The sequence below is a fragment of the Rhinolophus ferrumequinum genome, chromosome 13 (genome assembly GCF_004115265.2).
Source record: "Rhinolophus ferrumequinum isolate MPI-CBG mRhiFer1 chromosome 13, mRhiFer1_v1.p, whole genome shotgun sequence".
NCBI classification, from domain to species: Eukaryota; Metazoa; Chordata; class Mammalia; order Chiroptera; family Rhinolophidae; genus Rhinolophus; species Rhinolophus ferrumequinum.
In genome coordinates, this window is record NC_046296.1 from 17,653,125 (window position 1) to 17,676,291 (window position 23,167).

At 54.9% G+C, this 23,167-nt stretch overlaps 1 protein-coding gene across 7 annotated transcripts in view; it reads left to right on the forward strand.

The window, feature by feature from the left end:
- Positions 1–16,588, forward strand: part of DCTN1 (dynactin subunit 1) — a 29,637-nt gene extending 13,049 nt beyond the window's left edge. For 3 of the 7 annotated variants that reach the window (XM_033125543.1, XM_033125544.1, XM_033125541.1), the window contains 31 exons: positions 60–305; positions 599–677; positions 876–910; positions 1,592–1,612; positions 3,885–3,902; positions 5,320–5,340; positions 6,602–6,796; positions 7,147–7,344; positions 7,501–7,705; positions 7,782–7,860; positions 7,974–8,133; positions 8,256–8,360; positions 8,546–8,737; positions 8,827–8,943; positions 9,143–9,295; positions 9,869–10,029; positions 10,128–10,296; positions 10,549–10,617; positions 10,826–10,888; positions 11,000–11,149; positions 11,307–11,468; positions 11,554–11,685; positions 11,871–11,996; positions 12,229–12,371; positions 12,619–12,785; positions 14,199–14,213; positions 14,401–14,534; positions 14,628–14,820; positions 15,050–15,129; positions 15,647–15,736; positions 16,112–16,588. In XM_033125543.1, coding sequence (XP_032981434.1) covers positions 78–305; positions 599–677; positions 876–910; positions 1,592–1,612; positions 3,885–3,902; positions 5,320–5,340; positions 6,602–6,796; positions 7,147–7,344; positions 7,501–7,705; positions 7,782–7,860; positions 7,974–8,133; positions 8,256–8,360; positions 8,546–8,737; positions 8,827–8,943; positions 9,143–9,295; positions 9,869–10,029; positions 10,128–10,296; positions 10,549–10,617; positions 10,826–10,888; positions 11,000–11,149; positions 11,307–11,468; positions 11,554–11,685; positions 11,871–11,996; positions 12,229–12,371; positions 12,619–12,785; positions 14,199–14,213; positions 14,401–14,534; positions 14,628–14,820; positions 15,050–15,129; positions 15,647–15,736; positions 16,112–16,249 — 3,798 coding nt within the window. In that variant the 5' untranslated portion in view covers positions 60–77 and the 3' untranslated portion in view covers positions 16,250–16,588. Of the gene's footprint in view, positions 1–59; positions 306–598; positions 678–875; positions 911–1,591; positions 1,613–3,553; positions 3,903–5,319; positions 5,341–6,601; positions 6,797–7,146; positions 7,345–7,500; positions 7,706–7,781; positions 7,861–7,973; positions 8,134–8,255; positions 8,361–8,545; positions 8,738–8,826; positions 8,944–9,142; positions 9,296–9,868; positions 10,030–10,127; positions 10,297–10,548; positions 10,618–10,825; positions 10,889–10,999; positions 11,150–11,306; positions 11,469–11,553; positions 11,686–11,870; positions 11,997–12,228; positions 12,372–12,618; positions 12,786–14,198; positions 14,214–14,400; positions 14,535–14,627; positions 14,821–15,049; positions 15,130–15,646; positions 15,737–16,111 lie in introns of those variants that run through there. The other 4 variants (XM_033125542.1, XM_033125546.1, XM_033125547.1 and 1 more) reach the window with 4 other exon arrangements.
- Positions 16,589–23,167: the final 6,579 nt, after the last annotated feature.

Consider the following 23,167-nt stretch of genomic DNA (forward strand, 5'->3'; position numbering starts at 1 on the left):
GGATGACACCCTTGACCCGAGGTCTTTCATGGTGAATGTTTGCCTTGTCTTTCTTTCAGACGCCCAGCGGTAGCAGAATGAGTGCAGAGGCAAGTGCCCGGCCTCTCCGCGTGGGCTCCCGTGTGGAGGTGATTGGGAAAGGGCACCGAGGCACTGTGGCCTATGTGGGAGCCACACTCTTTGCCACTGGCAAGTGGGTAGGTGTGATCCTGGATGAAGCAAAGGGCAAGAATGATGGAACTGTCCAAGGCAGGAGATACTTCACTTGCGATGAAGGGCATGGCATCTTTGTGCGCCAATCCCAGGTACTCACGCCCTGCTTGTGTGTGTGTGTGTGCATGCGTGTGTGTGTGTGTGTGCGTACATGTGCACATGCTCTGTTGCATATGCAACTGAAGTGTTGTTGGTGCTCCCTTTTCCTGGGCATGAGCATAAGTCTCTGGTTGGGAGAGTGGGAGGTAGTCGGGGAGGAAGGATTGGAGATCCATCCTTAGGTAAGCTGTGCTGTGCCCCAGGCTTGCTTGGGGCTTGGGGAGGGGCCCATATTACAGCGTAACATTCTTGATCTGGTTATATTGAGTCTATTCTGTGGCTTCAGATTCAGGTATTTGAAGATGGAGCAGATACTACTTCCCCAGAGACACCTGATTCTTCTGCCTCAAAGGTCCTCAAAAGAGGTAACAACCACCCACTTAACTTGACCTCCCACATCCAGGAGTCCCCAGGGACTTCTCCCCAGAACACAGGGCCACAGTGGATCCTGAGATTTTCCGTCACCACCATATTCCCTTGTTATAGCTTTCCTTTCCTGCCAGACTATTCCCTGTCCCGCCCCTGTGTCCAAACACACACTTGTTTCTATTTGCTTTCTACAGAGGGAACTGACTCAGCTGCAAAGACCAGCAAACTGGTGAGTGGTTGGGGGTGGGAGTGGGGAGTAATAGAGAGAAGGAGGGAAGGGAGAAAGAGAGCAGGGAGACCCAATGCCAGGCAGGTAGAAACAGTAGGCGAGTACACTGAGTTAGCCTGCTAGTTTCCAACCTCCCTGAGAATGAAGCTTTCTGGGAATGAGTTGCTGTTTTAGGGGTGAACAACTACTAGGGCCTGGAAGTTCAGGGTCAATTGGAACTGAGGCTAGGGGGTGAGAGGAAGGACAGGTCTGACCTTAGTATGTTGTCAACTTCCTACCTTTTGGTATCCAAGGCTGCCAAGATCTCAAGGGCCTGAGGGAAAGGGTTAGCTCGGCGCTAGGGGACGGAGCTCTCCTGCTCACAGGGGAATGATGAGCTGGGCCCGCTGCCACCTGTCCTAGGCGGTATGTAGAGGGCCTGTCCTAGCTCCCCTTTGCTGCTCCGCACGGGGTGTGAGGTGGGGCTCCAGACTCACCAGCTTCTCGGGGCCAGGGTGTGGACATCCTGGAAGCTGATCTTTGAGGGACCCCTCATCTCACTTACCCAGAGCTCGACAGTGACCTGACTCACTCTACCTCTGTATGCCTGAGTTGGTCTTAATACCTCCACCCAGGATGTCTGGCCAACTAGCACAGTGTGATGTCTGTTCTCTAACTCTGCCCTTTCTTACCCTCATGCAGCGGGGACTGAAGCCTAAGAAGGTGGTGTGTTTACTATTTGTGCCTGGGTGGGTGAGGGCCATGAGCCCCCTCCGCAGCTGTCCTGCATGTCTTGGGTTGCTGCATGCATGTGTGTGTGACCTTGGGCGGGGCTGGGCTGGCCAGAGGAAATGGCGGCCTTGGCTTTCAGAGTTCCTTTGAGGGCTGCAAGGACGTCAGGCTCTGTGTCCAGGCCCAGGTAGCACTCATGAGAACAATCCCCACCCCTCCTCGCCTCAGGACTTCTAATCAGAGACTGAGATGTCTACATAGCCGCCGCATGGAATAGAGCATTTACTGGATTACAGTGGGTTCCCACTTAGCCTGAGCTTGGGGGCAGCGGCAGTGGGGAGTTGAGGGTATGGAAAGCACCAAGTGAGGCGGTTGGGCAAGGCAGCAGGAGGCCAGGGAACAGAGCACAGGAAGAACAGTCCCAGGTTGGAACACTGGAGTCTGTGCCTGCCTCTGGGTGGACGCTGCCATGAACGCCCGCCCGCCGTCACTCTTTCCCTGCCTCTTCCTTCCTCTGCTCTTGTGCCTGAGGCCCACCACTCTCCCTTTGCAGCCTTCCAGCAGCCATTATCAGAGTGGTGCTCAACTGTGCCACCCCCTGGAGTCTTTTAAACTCTTAAGTCGCTGCCATGAACACTTCCTCACACCAGCCCTTGCCTTGGGCCTGTGCCCAAGCTGTCTCTGAGCTGCATGTGCCTGTTTGACCTGTATGTGCTGTGCTGTATGTACAATTCTGTGATTTCCTTGTTGCCAGCTGACCCTGCATGGAGAGCTGTTGGATGGGGGCAGTGGGAGGGGAGAGTCTCCCTTTCGACTCCTGGTTGGTGATAGTTCCTCACTTTGAAGTCTTGTCATTGAAGAGACCACATGCTGGTACTTGCTTTTGGTCCGGTCTCTGATGGAAATGGGGATGTGAGAAGGGAAATAATGCTCCAAAGGATACTGGACCCATTGCAGGGATGTAGAAACTCGGTTTCTTCCCTTAATTATTGTCTCCTAGTTGGGGCTTCCCTCTCACACCAGGCCCCTGGATAGAGAAGAGCATGGACCTCAGTCTGATGTCTGTGGAGGAGTTCTGGCTGCAGCCTGACCTGACGCTGGCGGAGCCTGAGCCATGCCCAAGTCCTGGGGTTTTGGCAGCTTCCCCGGGGAAATGTGGCAAAGCCCAGCCTGGGCTGCTGCGCTGGGATATAGTGCCTTTTTGCTCATGGTGCAAAGTGTCAGTCAAGTAAAGTCCCCCACAGGTCTTCCTCTCCAGTGGTTCTCTGGCAGCACCTGATGGCAGCAGCAGATTGCTTAGCTGAGGGTCCCCGCTCTCACCCTTGGGGAACAGGGAGCTAACTCCAGAACAAAAGAATGTACTTTGAGGGGGAGGGCAGAGGAGAACCCAGATGTCTCTACAAGGTCCTGGTCCTTTCTGGAAGCACCTTAGAGACAGACTTAACTTGCTTACAGCCGGGAGGGTTGGGAGAGGAGCCAGACACTGTCAGTAGAGCTGCTGCTGAATGGTCCCCAGGGCTTCTGAATGTCACTTTGTGCCCCCCAGAGCTGATGCTGGCGGGAGGGGTGTTCTGGCTGTGCGTGCTGCTGAGAAGAGACAGGAGTGGAGTGGATGGGGTTGTGGCTGGGGGCAGTGTGAGTAGGAGACAGGCTGGTAGAGCTGTGAGATCGTGTCCTGCCAGTAGTGCCCTGGCCCCATAAGGTACCTTTTCCGGGGTAGCCCCTAGCCCAGTTTCTTGGAGCAAACACGTGGGGAGGGGAGCAGAGGAAAGAACCTGTTAATTGGAGGAAGAAGCAGGGTGGGATCTGCACAGCACTGTCCAGTCATGAGGAGGAGGAGGAGCCAGCAGAGACAGACGGTTGCTAGGTGACTGAGGAGCAGTGGCTCCGCCCCCATGGAGCAGAGGAGGGCGGGTGCATGACGTCAGGTGGAGCTGGTACTGCGGCCACTGAGGCTGCCGTCAGCCTAAACTGGCGACCTGGGCCAGTGCCTCTCTGGTGCCTGCCGGAGCCTGGCGGTCCCTCTGTGCACCCGTGGGGCTTCTGCATCTGAGCCGCAGCCATTTGGGGCTGGGCAGCCGCTGGCCGGGAAGCTGAGGCTGCATTGTTGGGATTTGATGCACTAATCTCCTGTCTCCGCCGCCTTTCCCTCTGTTCGGTCTCTTTCCCTCCCTCCGTCTGTCCTTCCTCTGTGTGTCTATCCTCCTCTCTCCCTCCTCCTTCCTCTCCTGGCTTTCTTTGGTTTTCTGCAATGATGAGACAGGCACCGACAGCCCGAAAGGTACTCTTGCTTGCTCTGGTCCTAATGCTGGGTTGCCAGGGAGATAGTGGCAGCAGGCTGCTGGGGTGGGGGTGGGGGCTGATTGATTTCGTCTGTCTACCTGGTTGGGGGAGGAGGGTGGAAGTGAAGGTGGGGGCAGGGAGAGGTGTGTGTCATGGCCGTGCCCCACACCCTGGACATTTGCTCCCTCCCTCCCTGGCCTGCTTTTGGCTCTGACTGAGTCTGTGTTCTGGGCCTTGTACCCAGTGGCATTACAGGCTTGGGGTTGAAGCAGCTTCTGCTGCAAAGCAGCTCTGGGAGTTTCCTGTGAGAGAATCTGGGGAAGCAGGTGCCTCTAGCAGGCCTTCCTCCCCGAACCTCTGCTAGAATGACTCTTGCTTGTACTCCTGGCATCCTTCCCCCACCAGGGTTTGTATCAAGGGGCTTTCCTAGGCTGGGATGAGGACCCTAGAACAGTTTTTTACATACAGCTATGGAAGCTTAGCTCAGACTAGGAGTGGTGGAGGTTGGTCTCCCTGGCCTTAGTGTCTCCTAGAAAAAGGGCCCAGGCCAAATCTTGTCTTTGCTGGAGCCGTGAGGTTCTGGGCAGCAAGAACTCTATTTGGGAGTTGGAGTTACTCATCTGTTTTCCACTGTGCAGTAACCCGGGTTCCTGTACTTGCTTTAGAGCAGTAGTTTGTGTATGCTTCTGCCCATCCCCACCTCCCTTCTTGCAGCGGGGTGGGGTTACTTTGCTGAGATCTGGGCTTCTAGCTAATGTGATATTCATGGTCCTGACATCTGAGCCCTCCGCCCTAGGGATGCGGCTGCTGCAGGATCTGGTCCTGGGCAAGGGGTGGGGTGGGGGTAGGAAGACAGCAGCCCTCATTCTGCCTTGGGGGCTTGGTCTCCCTCTGTTGGGTTCATATCACTCATTTCTGGGCACATGCCATTAGTCTTGTCACAGGGTATTTCTAAGGAGTCCCCTGTGGAGTCTAGTACTTGAAGGAAGGGGCTGACCTGGAAAAGTCCTTGGGAATGGTGGGTGGGCGGAGCCTCTGGCTCTGAGCTGGAGTGCCAGAAGTTGTTTGCAGAAGGCATGGTCTCTGGAGTCCTTCTCCACCAGCTGCTGCCTATGGTCTCCTGTGGCTCAGCCTAGGGAGACAGAGGTTCTAGAATTTCCAGGGTGTCTGAAGGGGTGAGGTCTGCAAGGGTTAGGTAAAAGTGAGAGAAGGAACCAGAGTTCTAAATTCCTGGAGTAGGAACAAGGTGATTCGCTGGAGGGAGAAGGGTTGGGATGGGGGTGAGGGGATGGCGAACCGTAGCCCCATTCCTGTTACTTCTTCTGCTCTCACTGCTGTCCCTTTTGCTGTCTATCTTTGTGCCATTATCCTTTCTTTCCTGCCTACTTCTCCTTTGGCTCCTGTTGCCTGTCCAGACCACAACTCGGCGGCCCAAGGTGAGAAAAAAACAGGCCTCTGTGCAAGCCACTGCTGAATGTACACACACATTTCAGGCATGTGCATGTATGTGGGCATGTGTATGACCAAGTCAGAGCTGGTCACAGTGCATCTTGGGTTCTCTTTTCATGGGAATGTGGGCACTGAGGGTAGTGACAGGCCACTCCTGGGAAAATGACTTCTGGCTCTTGAGTGGATGTCTGAGCCAGTAGCTTGAGTACAAAAGAGATGAGGGTGGTTGTGGTTAATCAAGTCAAGCCTTCTTGAAGAAGGGTGGTTTGACTAGTTCTGATCTGGGCGGGGATTGAAAGAGAGGTGAAGAAGAACTTGGCCTTGTAAATGTCTGTCAGAGGCTTTGGGTGGGAGTGTCTGTGGACACAGATGGTCTCTGAGTGTCAGCCCACCAGGAGAGCTTCCGAGCTCAGCACTGCATAGGAGAGCACTGGACAGGCCTGTCCGCTCCAGGGCTGGGGGCTCCAGGGCAGCTCCTCCGCCCCCAGTCCCACACGGGCCTAGGTAGTGGTGCCTGGTTAGAGCCTCTGTCGTGGAGGGAGGGAGATGACAGAAGCACTGGCTGTGCTGACCTTGTTTCATGGGCGAGTATAAGAATACAAGTTTCCCCCGGCCCTTTTATTTGTAGGGTCCCCTGAAATAGACCAAGGGAGGGAGAACCAGCTTGACTGCGAAAGAGCAGGGAGGGCCTAGCAGGGGTTTAGAGCCCGGTAACCTCACTTTTAGCCCAGCCTTCTCTGGAAACATGAAAGTTAGAGAACAAACTCTAATCTGTTCTTTCTCTCTGGAAATGACATTGAGGCACTTTTTATCTCTGGGGGAGGAGGTCGCAGGTCCAGAGCAATGATAGGATCAGGAATATTAAGAAACTGCTAGAATGATCACAAGTGGGTCATGCCGGGGAGTTCTGGGGAGTAAGGGATTGTGCTGTAAGGGGCAGTACCGGAGCTGGGAGGAACGTGAGGGCAGAGCCAAGGGAGGAGGCTATAATCTTATGTCTTTCTCCATCCCTTTTTTGCCCTCCCCCTGCCTCCCTCCCTCCTTCCCGGTCCTTTGTTACTATCTTTGACTGTGTCATTTTCCCTCTCCCCATTACTGTTTCTCTGTTCTCATTGTGCTTTGACACTCCCTTTCTGCCTTTTTCTTTCTGTCTCCGTCCCTCACCATATTCTCATATTCTGTCTCTTGCTCTTTCACCACCCCTACCCCCTGCTCTTTTTCTGGTCTGCCCCTACCCTCTCTGAATAGCCCACCCGCCCAGCCAGTAGTGCTGGGGTGGCCGGCGCCAGTAGCTCCCTGGGCCCCTCTGGCTCAGCATCAGCAGGTGAGCTGAGTAGCAGTGAGCCCAGCACTCCAGCTCAGACTCCGCTGGCGGCACCTATCATCCCCACGCCGGCCCTCACCTCTCCTGGAGCAGCACCTCCTCTTCCTTCCCCCTCCAAGGTAAGGACTGGGGTTAGAGTGAAGATGAACCAAGACACAAAGAGGCCAGTGCCCCTGGCAGGTCTTGGACGTTTCCCAGGGTCGGGGAGACCCAGAACTTGGATCAGAAGAGTGGGGACATAGCATATGGGTATCCTGCCACTAAGCTACCCTTTCCTCTCTGCCCTTCCTCCACACTTTCCCCATATGTATTGGTCTCTACTCAGATGTTTATATGCTACATGCTTTTGACCCTGGGACCGGAATGATGTTTGCATGCATTCCTGTCCTTTCTGCTCCAGCTTAGTCTTGGTGGGGGCAGGGGAGTAGGGGAAGGTTATGCACAGAATGACGGGGTCTCTCCTTTGCAGGAGGAAGAGGGGCTGAGGGCCCAGGTGCGGGACCTGGAGGAGAAACTAGAGACCCTGCGGCTGAAACGGGCAGAGGACAAAGCAAAGCTAAAGGAGCTGGAGAAATACAAGATCCAGCTGGAGCAGGTGCAGGAATGGAAGAGCAAAATGCAGGAGCAGCAGGCAGACCTGCAGCGGCGCCTCAAGGAGGCGCGGAAGGTGGGACTCAGGGTGAAGGGGTGGCTGGGCTGGGAGGCAGGGGGCCCGCGGGTGTACTGGAAACACAACTGGAGCTGAAGCCTAGAATGTTCTGTGAGACAGGACGCATCAGGCGTCTCTGCACTTGTGCCCTCACCAACCTCCACCCCTTGTCAGGAAGCCAAGGAGGCACTGGAGGCAAAGGAACGCTACATGGAGGAGATGGCTGACACTGCCGACGCCATCGAGATGGCCACTCTGGACAAGGAGATGGCTGAAGAGCGGGCCGAGTCCCTGCAGCAGGAGGTGGAGGCGCTGAAGGAGCGTGTGGACGAGCTCACCACTGACTTGGAGATCCTCAAGGCTGAGATTGAAGAGAAGGGTAAGGGGCCAGGAGCTGCTGGGGAGCAAGTGGTGGGGTTGGGCCCATGTCTGAAAGTGTTCATGGTTTTCCTTAGGCTCCGATGGGGCTGCGTCCAGTTACCAGCTCAAGCAGTTCGAGGAGCAGAACGCCCGCCTAAAGGATGCCCTGGTGAGGTAGGGTCCCCTCACTGCTTGGTCCCGGAACCCACTCTCCTGTGCCCAGTTGTGTTAGAGCACACAGTGACGCTGACACACGCTACCCCTACTGTCTCCCCGCTTCCACACAGGATGCGGGATCTTTCTTCCTCAGAGAAGCAGGAGCATGTGAAACTCCAGAAGCTCATGGAAAAGAAGAACCAAGAGCTGGAAGTTGTGAGGCAGCAGCGGGAGCGTCTGCAGGAGGAGCTGAGCCAGGCAGAGAGTACCATCGATGAGCTCAAGGAGCAGGTCTGGGGAGCCCAGCCCCTTGCCCGGGTCCTCCTCCCCTCTCCCCCGACTCTCTTGTAGGTGCCTCCTCTCTCTGGGCACCTTTCAGCAGCCCTTCTCCCTGTTTCCTCCCTATAACACAGGTGGATGCTGCTCTGGGCGCTGAGGAGATGGTGGAGATGCTGACAGACCGGAACCTGAATCTGGAAGAGAAAGTGCGGGAATTGAGAGAGACGGTGGGGGACTTGGTAAGAGGAGAGCAGACCCCTGACTTGGACCCTAGCGAAGGGTATTTAAAAGGGACTTGCTGAGAGAGGAACTGACACAAGACCCCTGACCTTTGAGCAGGGTGTGTAGTGAGTGGCCCCACCCTGGCTGGCCTGCTGCCCTGACCCTGCCTTTCCTTTGCCCCAATTCCCTTGTGGCCTCCCAGGAAGCCATCAATGAAATGAATGACGAGCTGCAGGAGAATGCGCGTGAGACAGAACTGGAGCTGCGGGAGCAGCTGGACATGGCGGGCGCTCGGGTGCGCGAGGCCCAGAAGCGTGTGGAGGCAGCCCAGGAGACGGTTGCAGACTACCAGCAAACCATCAGGAAGTACCGCCAGCTGACCGCCCACCTACAGGTGCCTGTGCACCCCCTGCTGTCCACCCACCATCACCCCAGGGCTCCCTTGTGACCCAGCTGTGCCTCACTGTCCGTCCCTGCTCCCAGGACGTGAATCGGGAACTGACGAACCAGCAGGAAGCATCGGTGGAGCGGCAGCAGCAGCCACCCCCAGAGACTTTTGACTTCAAAATCAAGTTTGCTGAGACTAAGGCCCACGCCAAGGTCAGGAAAGCGAGTGGGCCAGAGAGGGGAGAGTGTGGCTGTGGACTGACGTGGTGTGGATTCCTGGGGAAGGGGATGCGTTGTGTGGTGGTTCGGGAGCCTCCTGGCCTGGGCTCCTAGAAGCAGAGGACCTGGTGGTGCAAGGCGCAGTGCGCCTGGACTCCGCCCGGCTGAGCCTGCCTCCCTGTGCACCACACAGGCGATTGAGATGGAACTGAGGCAAATGGAGGTGGCCCAGGCCAACCGGCACATGTCCCTGCTGACAGCCTTCATGCCCGACAGCTTCCTGCGGCCCGGCGGGGACCATGACTGCGTCCTGGTGCTGCTGCTCATGCCTCGTCTCGTTTGTAAGGTACGGCGGCCCGTCACAAGTCCTGCCGGAACCCGTGGGACGTGCTGTGAAGCAGGCCCTGAGGAAGCCCAGGGAAGCCCGCCGTTGGCGTCCCTGCCCCGGAGGCTTTAGGATGTGGAGGAGGAACGTAGTCAGCAAAGCTGCAGGCGGATGTGTATTACACCTGGCCTGTTATGAGGGGAGGTAGCTGCTTTGAGACAGCAGAGTTGGGGAGCTGACTTAGACGGAGGGGTGTCACTGAAGGAGTAACATTTGAGCTGAGACCTAGGAGATGACAAGGAGTTAGTGGGGGGATAACTGTCAGGATGGCGCCAGTGGAAGGGTAGCAGGAGCAGCAGCTGGCGGCAAAGAGCTCGGTCCCCCTGCGTCCGCTGCCCTCTCATCCCCACATCCCAAATCCCTACAGCCGCCAGCAACCACATCATTATCCATTCCCCTGCCCTCCTGGGAGCCGTTGCAGCCTTCTCCATCAGCCAGCCCCCAATAGTTGCTCAGCTCTGTGCTCTGTATTCCTGAATCTGTGTTCTCCATCCTCTGCTCTGAGCTGTGGGGCCCTGGCACGTCTTCCCATAGGCGGAGCTGATCCGGAAGCAGGCCCAGGAGAAGTTTGAACTAAGCGAGAACTGTTCAGAGCGGCCCGGGCTTCGAGGAGCTGCAGGGGAGCAGCTCAGCTTTGCTGCTGGGCTGGTGTACTCGCTGAGTCTGCTGCAGGCCACACTTCACCGCTACGAGCAGTAAGTGACCCCTGACCCCCGTTCCAGGCCACGGGTCTCAGATTGGCTGGAACTGCAATTGCCTGGCAGACCTCACAGGGCCCTTGTCTGGTCTCCAGTGCCCTCTCTCAGTGCAATGTGGATGTGTATAAGAAGGTGGGCGGCCTCTACCCTGAGATGAGTGCCCACGAGCGCTCCTTGGACTTCCTCATTGAGCTGCTGCACAAGGACCAGCTGGATGAGACCGTCAATGTCGAACCTCTCACCAAGGCCATCAAGTACTACCAGGTCTGGGGCTAGGACTCCGGCGTGGTGCAGGGTGGACGGGAGGTTTCTCCTGGGGCTGTGGCCAACATAGCCCAGGTTGTGTGCCTGGGGCTCGGCTTGCTGTGGGTGAACTTGCCTCAGGGTGCAGCCCTTGGGGTTTTAGATTCTCGTGCCTCTGGAGTCCAGTGATGACGGGGGCTCAAACTGCAGTTGGGGAAGAATTCTCCATCCTTCCGAGGCCTATAGGCTGTCTGTTTCTTTGTCATCCCTCAGCATCTGTACAGCATCCACCTTGCCGAACAGCCCGAGGACAGTACCATGCAGCTGGCCGACCACATCAAGGTGAGGTGTCTGGGCTGGTGGTTGAGTCCCATGTAGAGATCAGAAACGGAGGTCCTTGGGGGTGTCACATAAGACTGGCACAGGGTCGCTAAGGCCAGATCAGGGAAGCCAGAGAACCCGCATATGTATGGGGTGGGGACTTAGAGATGATGATCAGGCAGGAGGGCTCCTGTTGGGGGCTGACGAGCACGCGCTTCTGTCCTCACAGTTCACCCAGAGTGCCCTGGATTGCATGGGCGTGGAGGTGGGACGGCTGCGTGCCTTCTTGCAGGTGAGAGCACAACTGGGCCTGTTCGAGCTCCTCTTTCTTCTTAGTTCCCCCCTCCTCATCGCAGCCCCAATGCTGACTCGGTTTCCCATCTGGTTCCTATTCCCTGAGTAGGGTGGGCAGGAGGCTTCAGATATTGCCCTCCTGCTCCGGGACCTGGAAACATCGTGCAGTGACATCCGCCAGTTCTGCAAGAAGATCCGGAGGCGAATGCCGGGGACAGATGCTCCTGGGATCCCTACTGCACTGGCCTTTGGACCACAGGTTTAGGGCTGTGAATGGGGAGGGAAGGAAGCTGAGTAGAACCCAAAGGGCCCAGGATGTCAAGTTCTGCATCTGGGCGGGGGCAAGAATGGTGTGGAGGTGCTGGGAGCTGTGGTGCTGGACCCAGGTGGGCGCCTGAGTCTGGCCTGTCGCACAGGTGTCCGACACACTCCTAGACTGCAGGAAACACTTGACGTGGGTGGTAGCTGTGCTGCAGGAAGTGGCAGCTGCTGCTGCCCAGCTCATTGCCCCACTGGCAGAGAATGAGGGACTGCCCGTGGCTGCCCTGGAGGAACTGGCCTTCAAAGCAAGCGAGCAGGTGGGCCTGGGTGACTGGGCAGGAGCGTGGGCTGGGAGTCAGGTGGCTGGCGTGAGGTTTTTACTGCTGCCCTGGGCTCTTCCAGATCTATGGGACCCCTTCCAGCAGTCCCTACGAGTGTCTGCGCCAGTCGTGCAGCATCCTCATCAGCACCATGAACAAGCTGGCCACAGCCATGCAGGAAGGAGAGTATGATGCAGAGCGGCCCCCCAGCAAGGTGGGAGGAGCTCCTCGGGACTTCTGGGCGGTGGGCAGGACTTAGAGACACAGCTGTTTGGGGGGGGGGCTGGAATCTGGAGAGTACCATCCTGGTTAGAAGGCAAGAAATTGGATCTCTCTGAAAGGAACATGTTGGTGACCCCCTTTCCCCACCTCTGCCCTCCGCCCCCACCTGGCCCTTAGCCGCCTCCTGTCGAGCTGCGGGCTGCAGCCCTTCGTGCGGAGATCACAGACGCTGAAGGCCTGGGCTTGAAACTTGAAGATCGAGAGACAGTTATCAAGGAGTTGAAGAAGTCACTCAAGATCAAGGTGAGAGGAGGGTAGGCTCAGGATCGGGGGGCCAGGAAGTGTTGTGGGGCACAGGGCAGCAGTAAACGTTGGGCTTTGGGACTGAGCCGGGTTGGGATTGAGTGGAGAAGTGGCGCTCTTGATCAGTGGGAGCTCTTGGGGGCTTTGGGGGAGCTTTGTTATGGCCTATCCCGGGTCCCTGGGGGGCCGTGGGAGGACGTAAGGGCATTAGAAGCTTTCTGCCCTGGTCCAGGGGGAGGAGCTGAGTGAGGCCAACGTGCGGCTGAGCCTCCTGGAGAAGAAGCTGGACAGCGCTGCCAAGGACGCAGACGAGCGCATTGAGAAAGTCCAGACTCGGCTGGATGAGACCCAGGCGCTGCTGCGGAAGAAGGAGAAGTCAGGCACTGCCCCAGCCCCGGCTTCCTCCAGCCCTCCCCGCTGCCAGCCCTCTCAGCCTCCTAACCCACCCCTGCACAGGCCCCTCACAGTGAGGCTCCCCCTGCCACCCCCATTACCTCACCCCAGTCTGAACCTGTGTTGCCCTGCTCCTCACCAGCACGGTTACTCCCAGGGCCTGTCAGGACTGAGGAGTGGGGTGGGGCCGTGGGGAAGGGACCCGCCCAAGCCCAGCGTCTCTTTGCAGAGAGTTCGAGGAGACGATGGATGCGCTGCAGGCTGACATTGACCAGCTGGAGGCGGAGAAGGCGGAGCTAAAGCAGCGGCTCAGCAGCCAGTCCAAGCGCACCATCGAGGGTCTCCGGGGGCCCCCTCCCTCGGGTATTGCTACCCTGGTCTCTGGCATTGCTGGTGGTGAGTGCAGTGGGACAGGCAGCGCCGGCCCCCAGAAGACTGAATGGCCTTGCTCTGTCCTTGGCTCAGTTTGACTCGGCCCCCTTCTTACCCACGGATGTTCAGTCAGGAACGTGCTTGCCCAGTTTCACTCTGTGGCGTCTTTCACCAAGGTTTTACTTCTGGAGATATGTGCCTAGTCCCTCTGACCAAGGGGGAGCGTTACCAAGTTGTCAGCGTAGCTCAGAATTACCATGACTCTAGTCAGACTCTAGTATGTGTCCCTTCTGGGTCTGCAGTCTGGCCTTTCTGACCCAGCCTGTATCCCAGAGGGTCATCAACCTGCAGCAGGCCGGGCGGACTGCCGGGTACCCAGCTGTGCCCAATGCCTGCCCTTCATTGCTCCTCTGCTTGGGCACCATTGTTTTCCCTGCTGAGTTCATGGGGCCTCCCCCCGTGGTACGGCTGTCGTCTTCCATCGCTTCATTCTCCCAGTTTTACTTGGGGCTGGGGTTCTAACCTTTGCCTGGTCTTTTAGTGTGGTCAGAGCTTCTTACCTCGAGTTTTTCTGGCTTCCAAGCTTAGTCTCCCGTTTCCTGACCAAGAAGGTGGCCACTGCCATGTTAGTTCTCATCTGCCCTAGAGTTTGTTGTCTTCTCTTTAGTTTCTTACTTACCCTCCTCACCTCCAGAAGGAGATCTCCTTGCCCTAGAATTTAGCCCTTAGGGTCTCTAGACCTCCCCTGCTGTACTTGTCTTGTCAGCTGGCCTCACCTAGGGTCTTATCCTCATCAAAGCCCCTGTCATTGGTGCCTTGTGATCTTGGGAGGTGACCAAGAACCTTTTTGACTCCCATGGAGCAGACATCTGGCTTCCTGCTCCTTGGGGAGGGGTCTCCAGAATTACCACACTGTATTGTGTTAGCACAGGCTCTTTAAACAAGTACTGGTTCTGAACTTAGGGACCTTCCCATCAGAAAAAGGGTGTCTTTTGCCTCAGAGCAGTGGGGAACCCAAAGAACATAGGAATGTGTCTGTAACCTCAACTTATGCTTTGTTGCTGGGGAGCAGTGAGGGTGCAGACACGTCGGGGTCTCGGGAGCACCCTCTCTGCCCTTCTTGGAGGTAGAGTATGAATCAGGGAGGCAGGAATGGCCTCCAGCCCCAAGGGCTTCCTCCCGCACATACTACCGCTGCCGCTCGTCCTCGCACGTCACACTCTCATGGCCGCATTCCCCTTTCCTGTCTCCACACGTTTGCCCTTTCCCCAAAGGTGGGCAGCAGAGGCAGGGTCTTGTTAGAGAAGGTAGGGTGCTTAGGAAAAGGGTGTTCCTGCAGGTCATGTCCGGGATTCCTTGGGTGTGACCCCCTACCCCCCAAATCACCTAATTCCTCTCTCCTCTTTTCCTGCTCCCCACGGGCTCTCCCGAGCACAGAAGAACAGCAGCGAGGTAGAGACCCGCCCTGGCTGGGGGTTACCAGGGCTGGTGGGAATTGGGGCTGGGGGAACAGGGTGAGACTTCCCCTCTGGGAGCAGCCAGGACTGGGGGTGGGAGGAGATAAAGGGGATGAGCAGGGATGCAGCCCATTTTCAGCCGTCTCCACCTGGGGCCAATGACATTTGTTGTGATACCACAGGAGGCGCCCCTGGGCAGGCTCTGGGGCCTGTGACAGGCCCGGGGCTGGTGAAGGACTCGCCACTGCTGCTTCAGCAGATCTCGGCCATGAGGCTGCACATCTCCCAGCTCCAGCATGAGAACAGCGTCCTCAAGGTGAGGGGGTCGCGGGAGACTGGGGTGAGGCCTGTCTGTCCCATTGGGGACTGACGGCAGGGCCTTACCACCCCTCTCTTCTTCCCCCCACAGGGAGCCCAGATGAAGGCCTCCTTAGCATCCCTGCCCCCTCTGCATGTGGCAAAGCTCTCCCTCCCGCCCCACGAGGGCCCTGGCAGTGAGCTGGCGACTGGAGCGCTCTATCGAAAGACCAGCCAGCTGCTGGAGAGGTTGAATCAGCTGAGCACGCACACCCACGTAGTAGATATCACGCGTGTGAGCCCTGGTATGTACCTGCCAACCCCCGAGACGAGGAACACACCCCCTCTCTTGCCTCAGGGATGTAGCCCCTGCCCAGCCAGCTCCCACACTGCTCTCTGGTCTCAGTGTTCAGTTTGCTTGATTCACCCCCTCTCTAATGTGTGTGTTCCGCGAGAGGGTCCAGTATCTGCACTGCTGACCCTTAGTCCAACACAGCCGCCTGCCTGGGCCTCACCAGCCTTCCTTCCCCACAGCTGCCAAGAGCCCATCAGCCCAGCTCCTGGAGCAAGTGGCTCAGCTCAAGTCCCTAAGCGACACCATCGAGAAGCTCAAGGTCAGTGCTGACCCTGCCGTTCCTCACCCTAAGAGCTCTCCCGAGAGCATTCTCTGGCGGAGCCGTGGCACAGTGGCTTGCACAGGCCCTGCTGGAGTTCCTCCGGGCCCAGCCCCATGCCAGATGCCACGTGGCTGGGAGGTGGAAGGGAAGGCGGGTTTCTGCCTTGGGAGCTCACTGTCTTGGTGCAAACAGAAGGCAGATTCTCATCAACAAAATGGCTTGAGCAGGATCATCTTTAGAGTGTGTGGTTCAGGGGCAGCTTCTGTCAGAGCTGAGGTCACCTTGGGGTACAGTGGTTGGGGATGGCTCTCCAGGGCCGGTGGAATCTGAGTTGGGCCCTACTATAAAGTGAGGTCGTTAGGGTGGGGAGGGGGGTCAGAGGGGAGAGCAGAAGTTTGGCGATTGAGGGGACTGGTCCCTGCTCCAGGTATTAGTGTCCCTGGGAAACAGAAGATGCTGGGGTAGCCTGTGCAGGTCCCCTAAATGAACCCTTGCTCCCCTCCTCCTCCGCCAGGATGAGGTCCTCAAGGAGACTGTATCGCAGCGCCCTGGAGCCACAGTCCCCACTGACTTCGCCACCTTCCCTTCCTCAGCCTTCCTCAGGGTAAGAGAGCTAGGGGAGGGGGATGGCGAGCCTGGAGGCTCGGGCGGGGAGGGTCCTTCCTCTCCCCGCTAGAATTTGAAGAGGCTTCTAGGGTCTCAGGTCCAGTACCTGCACATCCTTTGATCTAGCTAAGTCTCAACTCAACAGTTCTTGCACCGCCTCCAGAAATTCCGCTATTTTAGCAGTTAAGCTTCTATGACTTTTGTCACCCAGATGGCTCAAAAGTCCCTTGTCAGACTGTATACCCCAATTCTGATTTGGAAAACGTCACCATTGCCTAGGAGCCCCAAAACCTGTCTCCAGGGGCTGCCTTGTTCTCCGGGCTCAGGGACGAGTGAGCCCCTGACCCAGGGTTCTCTCCTCACCAACCCCCAGGCCAAGGAGGAGCAGCAGGACGACACTGTGTACTTGGGCAAAGTGACCTTCTCGTGTGCGGCTGGCCTCGGACAGCGACACCGGCTGGTGCTGACCCAGGAGCAGCTGCACCAGCTTCACAGTCGCCTCATCTCCTAAGCGCTCCTTCCCCCACTGGCCCCCCGCCCTCAGCCCTCCTGCTGCCGCTCTGCCCGCCCGATGCATGGCCACCTCAGCGGCCCCAGGTAGAAGCGTGTGTGTAAAGCCGTTCTGGCCCCCACGCAGCTTCACTTTGCCTGTCGGTGCCCTGCCCCTTGGTCTGGGTGCCCCTGTTTTCCAGTCCCTGGCCTCTGCCAGAGCTCGCTGTTAGCTGCTCCCTCCTTCCTGGGGGGCCTCAGGGCCTGTGGGACATAGGCTGAGACCCCACCACCAACGGCTGCGGGAGGTCCACCTGATTGAGGACATCACCCTTTGATTAAAGCAACTTCTGCTTCCGTGCTTTCTGTGTGGTATTGCCGGTGGGTCCTGGGCCATTCAGCTCAGAGAAAGAGTGAAGGAGAAGGGAGGCTGAGGAGGATTTGGGGGCCAAATTTGAGGGCTTCTCTCTGTAGTGACCAGTGGAATGTGGTGTCCTTCAGACTCAAGTGCAGTACGTTACTGTGAGCAGCGGGGAAAGGGCTAGACGGAGGCTCGGCACTTGTGTTCATTTATGGAGGTAGGAGGGCCGCTGCTTCCTGGATCTTCCGCTGCTGTTCACACCAGTGTTTGGAGCTGGCCTAGCGATGTGATCACCACCCCAGCCAACTTTCTCATGCACTGGCCACAGTCGCCCCGTGAGACCTGGGGCTCCTCCGAGGAAAATACTAGGATAGGAAGACCAAAGCAACAGACTGGTAAGGAAGGGTAGAAGTTATAAAGCTGCTCCCAAGTCCCTTTACAAATGAATATCTGGGAGCTTCCTTAACAAATTGATAGATTCCTAGGCTCTGACCCAGACCTGCTGAAATCACTTCTAGATTTGGGGCCCTTTAGGCCTGTGAGCAGTACCCCGGCATTCTGGAGCTTAGCCCCAGTTTAGTCCAGTTGGCTGGTCTCTTGATCTTCCCTTTTGTTCCCCCCTTGGGGAAATCCTGCCCAGGCTCCCAGAGGTGTCTGATCCACTTGGAGGAAGAGACCCTTTGCACTTAGGAGCAGCTCCAGCGGGGTCAGGCCCTCAGCTCGTGTGCCTCTCTTCTCGAGGGAGAGAAGCAGGCAGGGCGAGGAGGCTCCATGTTGGGAGCCCAGCGCACACAGGTGGTGCTGGGCACGTGCCCAGTGGAGCGCCCTCTGGGGGGGCAGTGGGTTCTGGGGTCTGATACCTGCTCTGTACTTCAGCCTTTCTCAGCTGGCGTCCAACAGAAAATGATTCGGTGACTTTCCTCAGTCCTCTGTAGGTTGATACGTAGCTAATACCATCCTAGATGTACAGGGTCTGATCCGTTACACACAAGGGACACCTTAGGGTGTTGGGGCTTCCTTCTCTCAGAACTGGGTGAGGGCTTGCTGTGTCTTGATACCAGAGAGTCTTCATCTCACCTCTCCGAATCATGTTCCTCTAAAGCTAAGGAAATTGCAGACTTTTCCCTGGGATTGCATTGTGCTCCTGTCCTGTTCTACCCAAGCTGCTGACTTGCATTCTGATTGGTGGTTAAAATACCGAGGGCCAAGCCTGGGCAACTCCTGGAACCTTCTTGAGAAGAGGACAGCACTTGTCCCGCCCTTTTCCCTGCGTAGTGGCCTCTCGCCGCTGCTGCTCCCACCAGTTGCCCGTTGGTATGTATCTCAGCGTCAGCATGTCTAAAACGGGAATCATCTCTTCCGTGTCCTGGAGGCGACAAGCCACAAACCTGGATGTCTAACAGCTTCTCATTAGCTAATTTAGTTCCCAGTCTTGTTCCAGTTTTTCCTTCATTATATCTAAAATCTGTGCACTTTTCCCCACTCCTGCTGCTGCTAACTTTGTGTGTAATTTCTTGCTCTGGGTACTGCAGTCCATAAAGTAGTCACCCTACTTCCCTTGCCTCTGTCAACCAGTTCTTGTTGATGCCAGAGGCACCTTTCCAAAATGCAAACTGAGCCGTGTCACTCCCTGCTTTAAATCCCGAAATGGTTCTTCCAATTAGGGATTTAAATTCACTAGAATGGCACATGAAGCCACCCGTGTTTGGAACCTGCCCTGCCCACGTCTCCAACCTCTCACAGGGCTACTTCTCCACTTGTGCTTTGTGGTCCATCTGTAGTGAACCCCAACAGTTTCTTTGCCACCCTGTGTTCTCTCAGGCCTCCTCCCACTGCCCAGAATTCCAGCTGGCTCCTTTCCTCCACTCCCCCTCCCTGCCCCCACGGACCCCATTGGTTAGCTGACATCCTGTTCATCTATTAAGACAGCTCTGTCATCGCCACCTCTGGAAATCTCCAAGCCTTGTGGTCTGTGAGGTACTCCTCTCCTGGAGGCAGCAGACTACGAACATACCTTCCAGGTGTGCTTGAATTTAGTTGCTTTGTGACCTTGGCAAGGTTTCTAATCTCTGGTCTGTTTTCTCAGCTTCAGAATGGGGACAATGGTGGCTTACAGGGCTGTTGTGAAGGCTAAATGAGAATGCAGGCAGGCCTCCAGTACCGCGTGTCTGGTGCACGGCGGGCTTTCTTGTGCACCGACAACACTGCCACGTACCAGGAAGCATCCTTCCATTGTAATTGTCAGGTAGCCCATCTGTCTCCCATTTTACACAGACTGAGGGCTCCTTCAGGGTGCCTTCCATCTCTGCATCCCCCAAAACACAGCAGGACTCGTTTGGGGAGGAGAGCTAGCAGTTTTCATTTTGGATGTGAGATTGAGGTGCCTGTGAGAATGTCCAGGTGGAGATGTCCTTTGGGTCTGGGGCTCAGCAGAGAAGGTTGGAGATGACCTTTGGGGAATGAGTTGGGAATGTCACAGTGGTGGTCGAAGGCAGGGTTTGGGTGAGGTACTGTCTTCATTCAGATTATTTAGAAAATAACCTGGGGCAAAGCTGAAGCCTAAGTGCTTTATTGGCAAATGCAATCCTAGAGCAGTGAGAAAGAAGGAAGCTAGGCAGGGAAGGAGAAGAAAACAAGGTTTGTTTTAATGAGTTGGCCACAGCCCCTCGCCCAGGTGTGATGTCTCTGGGTAGATTATACAGAAACACCGTGCCTGGCTGAACATTATGTTGGGGTTGCTGGAGGGATGGAGACTAAGTTCACCTCCTCTCCCTCTTGTCTCCTGTCCTTTGTTGCTCCCAGTTGACCCTGTGGCATGTCCACTCCCCCCCACCCCCACACACGTGCTGGGACTGTATTACTTGGCCACTAAGAAAGTCAGGTCCCATGCCTTGCAGCATGGCATGTCATCCAACTCCTGAAGTGGTGAGGGCAGAAGAAGGGCACTTGCCCGCAGGGCTTGGTCAAAGCAGAACAAGCTGCTGGAGGCTTGGGAGTCAGGGAGGCTACAGGTCACCGAGGAGAGTGTAGAGGGCAGGGGCGGGCAGAGCCCTGTGCAGCCCTGACAGTTAAAGAGCCCACGTCCACTAGAGAGCAGAGGTCCCCAGAGGAGGTGTCCCAGGGCCAGGAAGGACAGACGTTCAGGAGAGGGAGTCAGTAGCCTCTGATACAGTGGGCTGATTTCTGGAAAGGGGCATCTGAGAATCTGGTGAGCTGGCCAGAGCTGTATTGGTGGATAGAGGGAGTAGAAACTGGGTCAGGGTGGTTAGGAGGGGAGGGAGCAGGACACGTGAATTACTGTGTCCTGATGTTCAGTCGGTGAAGTTGGGTGGCCAGGGGATGGCAGACAGCTGATGCAAGCGTCATTATCCATAGATGATAATGGGAGCTGCTCATGGGACCCGAGAGAGTTCTGGAAACTGAGCTGTGATGGTGGGGAGAGAGGCCTGGTGAGGCACTCTGTACTGGGGACAGAACATATTAATAGCATGAGAACAGCCTCCTTTGATCCATCCAAACCCAGAACTGCCGGTTGTGACATGATAACCAAGCAGACTGGCTGGCAGCTGGCAGGGGCAAGGTATGCGTAGTCTCTGTTTTGTCCCCTAGGGACCTCTTTCTTTTTAGGGTTCTCAGGCAGATTCCCAGGGCCAACATCATCTTCCTCAACATTGAGGCAGCTTTACGAAGTAAGAACAGAGTTCTTCTACTTACAAGCTGTGAACTTGGGGAAGTTCCTGAACTTCTGGACCTCAGTTTCTGTAGCTGTAATGTGAGGCAAATAGCACTTTCCTCAGGTGGTATTCCTTCCTCAGGTAATCATCAGGGGAAGATTACATGAGATAATATGCTTCACACAGGTGCTCAATAAAAAAAGATACCTAGGAGAGGCTGATACTGAACAAATGAAAAGGAAATGAAATATAAGCAGGCATGTTTCCAAGACATTTATGATAACCATCTTTTGGGTCCCAAAAGGTAGGCAGTCATAGGTGCCCCAGCTTTTGGCTGGTTTCCATGGGTGGTTACTGTCTTACCTTCTACCATTCAGGTACCGTTTTCTCCTACTGTTAGCAGGCCAAGGCTGAGCGAGAGTCAAAGGTTTATGGCACTCCCCTCCCTCCCCTCACCCCCAACACCAACTTGAATTTACTCGCTTGGTTCCCATATTCTACACTACTACACATTGGGGAGCAAGGGAGTGGGCAATACAGAGACCTGAGTCAGCCAGCTAATCCTCGGAAACAGGCAAGGCCCAGGCCGACTCCACCTACCCAGCCTTGGGGCTGAAAGTGAACCAGGAGCATGTGTGTTCCAACCGAGGAAGCTTCATAGCCCAGAATACCCTGACCCCTGCTAAGGAGCCCAGGGCACCCAGAGAACCCACCATCTGAGGGTGAGCAGTCCCTCCTGCTTCTCTGTGGATATTGAGAACACATCCATTCACCCAGCCTTCCTCCATTTCTACCGCACATGCCAGCTGAAACAGGCAGCACTGCTCCCAGGGACAGACAGTTGAGGTGCTCAGAGGTGTGGCCTGGCATGCTGGCCTCCATTCCTTTCCAGGAGACTGTTTGGGGGTGAGATCTGGAGGCGTCTTGCTCACATAACTGGTGTCAGTAATTATGTGTCAGTCACCCTGTGTTTTGTCTCGTTACTTTTTATTATGGGAAAATTTAACATACAGATGAAGAGAGTAGAGTGTAATAAATCTCCTTGTGCCCATATTTATTTCAAGACTCATCTCTTTTCATCTATACACCCTCTTCACTCTCCTTCCCCGCCACAGATTATTTTGAAGCAAATATCAGACATCATCTTATCATTTCATCCAAAAGGATTTTCGTAGTAAAAGGTAGCACTCTTAGAAAACTACAATACCGTATCACACCTAAAAAAAGAATTCATCAAATGTCCAGTGTTCAAATTTCCCTGATCGTCTCACAAAGGTCTTGTTTTACAGTATATGTAAAGGGGTAAGTTTCGGGTAAGGTTCAAGAGAAAGACAATATACTACAAAGAGTTGTCTCTTGAGCCCCATATTCTAAATTAGCATTATTGCATCAATATAACATGTTTTAGATGCATATATCTTAAACTTCATCTTCAGTGTATCAGCAATTCCAATATATATTATCATCCTGAGAATACGAAGATTGAGAACATAGCTTCTCAGTATTTAGTCACTAGTGATTGTAGAGATTTTCCTTTTAGTGTTTTCTGTTTGAAACATTAATTTAAAGATGTCCTGCCATGGCCCTGCAAGAACAGAGCTGCTGGAAGGAGGGTACAATGAAAAACAAAATGGGGGGGTGGGAGATGAGGGTAAGGGGGATCAAATATATGGTGATGGAAGGAGAACTGACTCCGAGTGGTGAACACACAATGGGATTTATATATGACGTAATACAGAATTGTACACCTGAAATCTGTGTAATTTTACTAATTGTCACCCCAATAAATTAAAAAAAAAGAAAATATGATTTTACATGTCCCCAAATAAAAGGTGACACTACTAATGCAAAAAACAAAATGGACCTGAAATTAGGATAAAAGATGGAAGTCAAGGAGAGAATATATTTTGAAACTATGAGGATTTCCTATATTCACAGTGTAAGCATCTGCCTTAGCTTGGGCTGCTATAACAAAATACCATAAACTGGATGGCTTATCAACAACACAAATTTATTTCTCACAGTTCTGAGATCAGGGTGCCAGCATGCCTAGTTCTGGAGAGGGTCATCTTTTGGCTGCAGGCAGCTGACTTCTCACATTCTCACATGGCAGAAAGAGTAAGCTGGCTTTCTGGCCTATTAGGGCACTAATCCCACTCACGAGGGCCTCACGCTCATGACCTAATCACCTCCCACAGGTCCCACCTTCAAGTACCATCTCATTGGGGATTCTATTTCAACATACGGATTTTGAGGGACACAAACGTTGAGTCCGTAACAGCATCCAAATAGGTGGTGTGGGAAGTAATTATATCCTCTTACTTCAGTCTTAAATTGTCCATGAATGAACCAACTAGATAACACCCGTCCAACTGAGAAGGATTGTGTATGGAAAGGCCAGGCAGAGGGAAAGGAAAGTGATGCAGAGCAACTTGCTTTTGAGATGCTGTAGGTGGTGGGTATCAAAGCCTTCACTTTGGGAACCTGTCAAATAGCTGAAGCTGTAACTCTCCAACTCATCCAAAGATGTTCCGCTTTTCAACAGAAAATAGCGGAGGTGCCACTGCCACAACCCTTATCATAGGAAGAGACATGTGAACACACACGGGGGTGATGGAACTGCACTCGGCACTGGACGCGGTGGAGAAAGGTATAGAACAGTGACCAGGAAAGAAATCTTTCTCCATCCCTAGCCCTGTCAAAATTCTGGACTTATAAACACAGAGGGAAGGGGTTTCCAACCTTAAAGATTTGTGCCCCCAGGGTCATTTTTTTTTCTATTTAATTTTTCATACTTTGTGGTATTAACAGGTTAAGAAAGTAAAATTTTCCCAAGTGCTGATTCATACGTAATATTTGTAAGCGACACACAAAATGTCCAGTTTCACAAATAGTAACATTTATT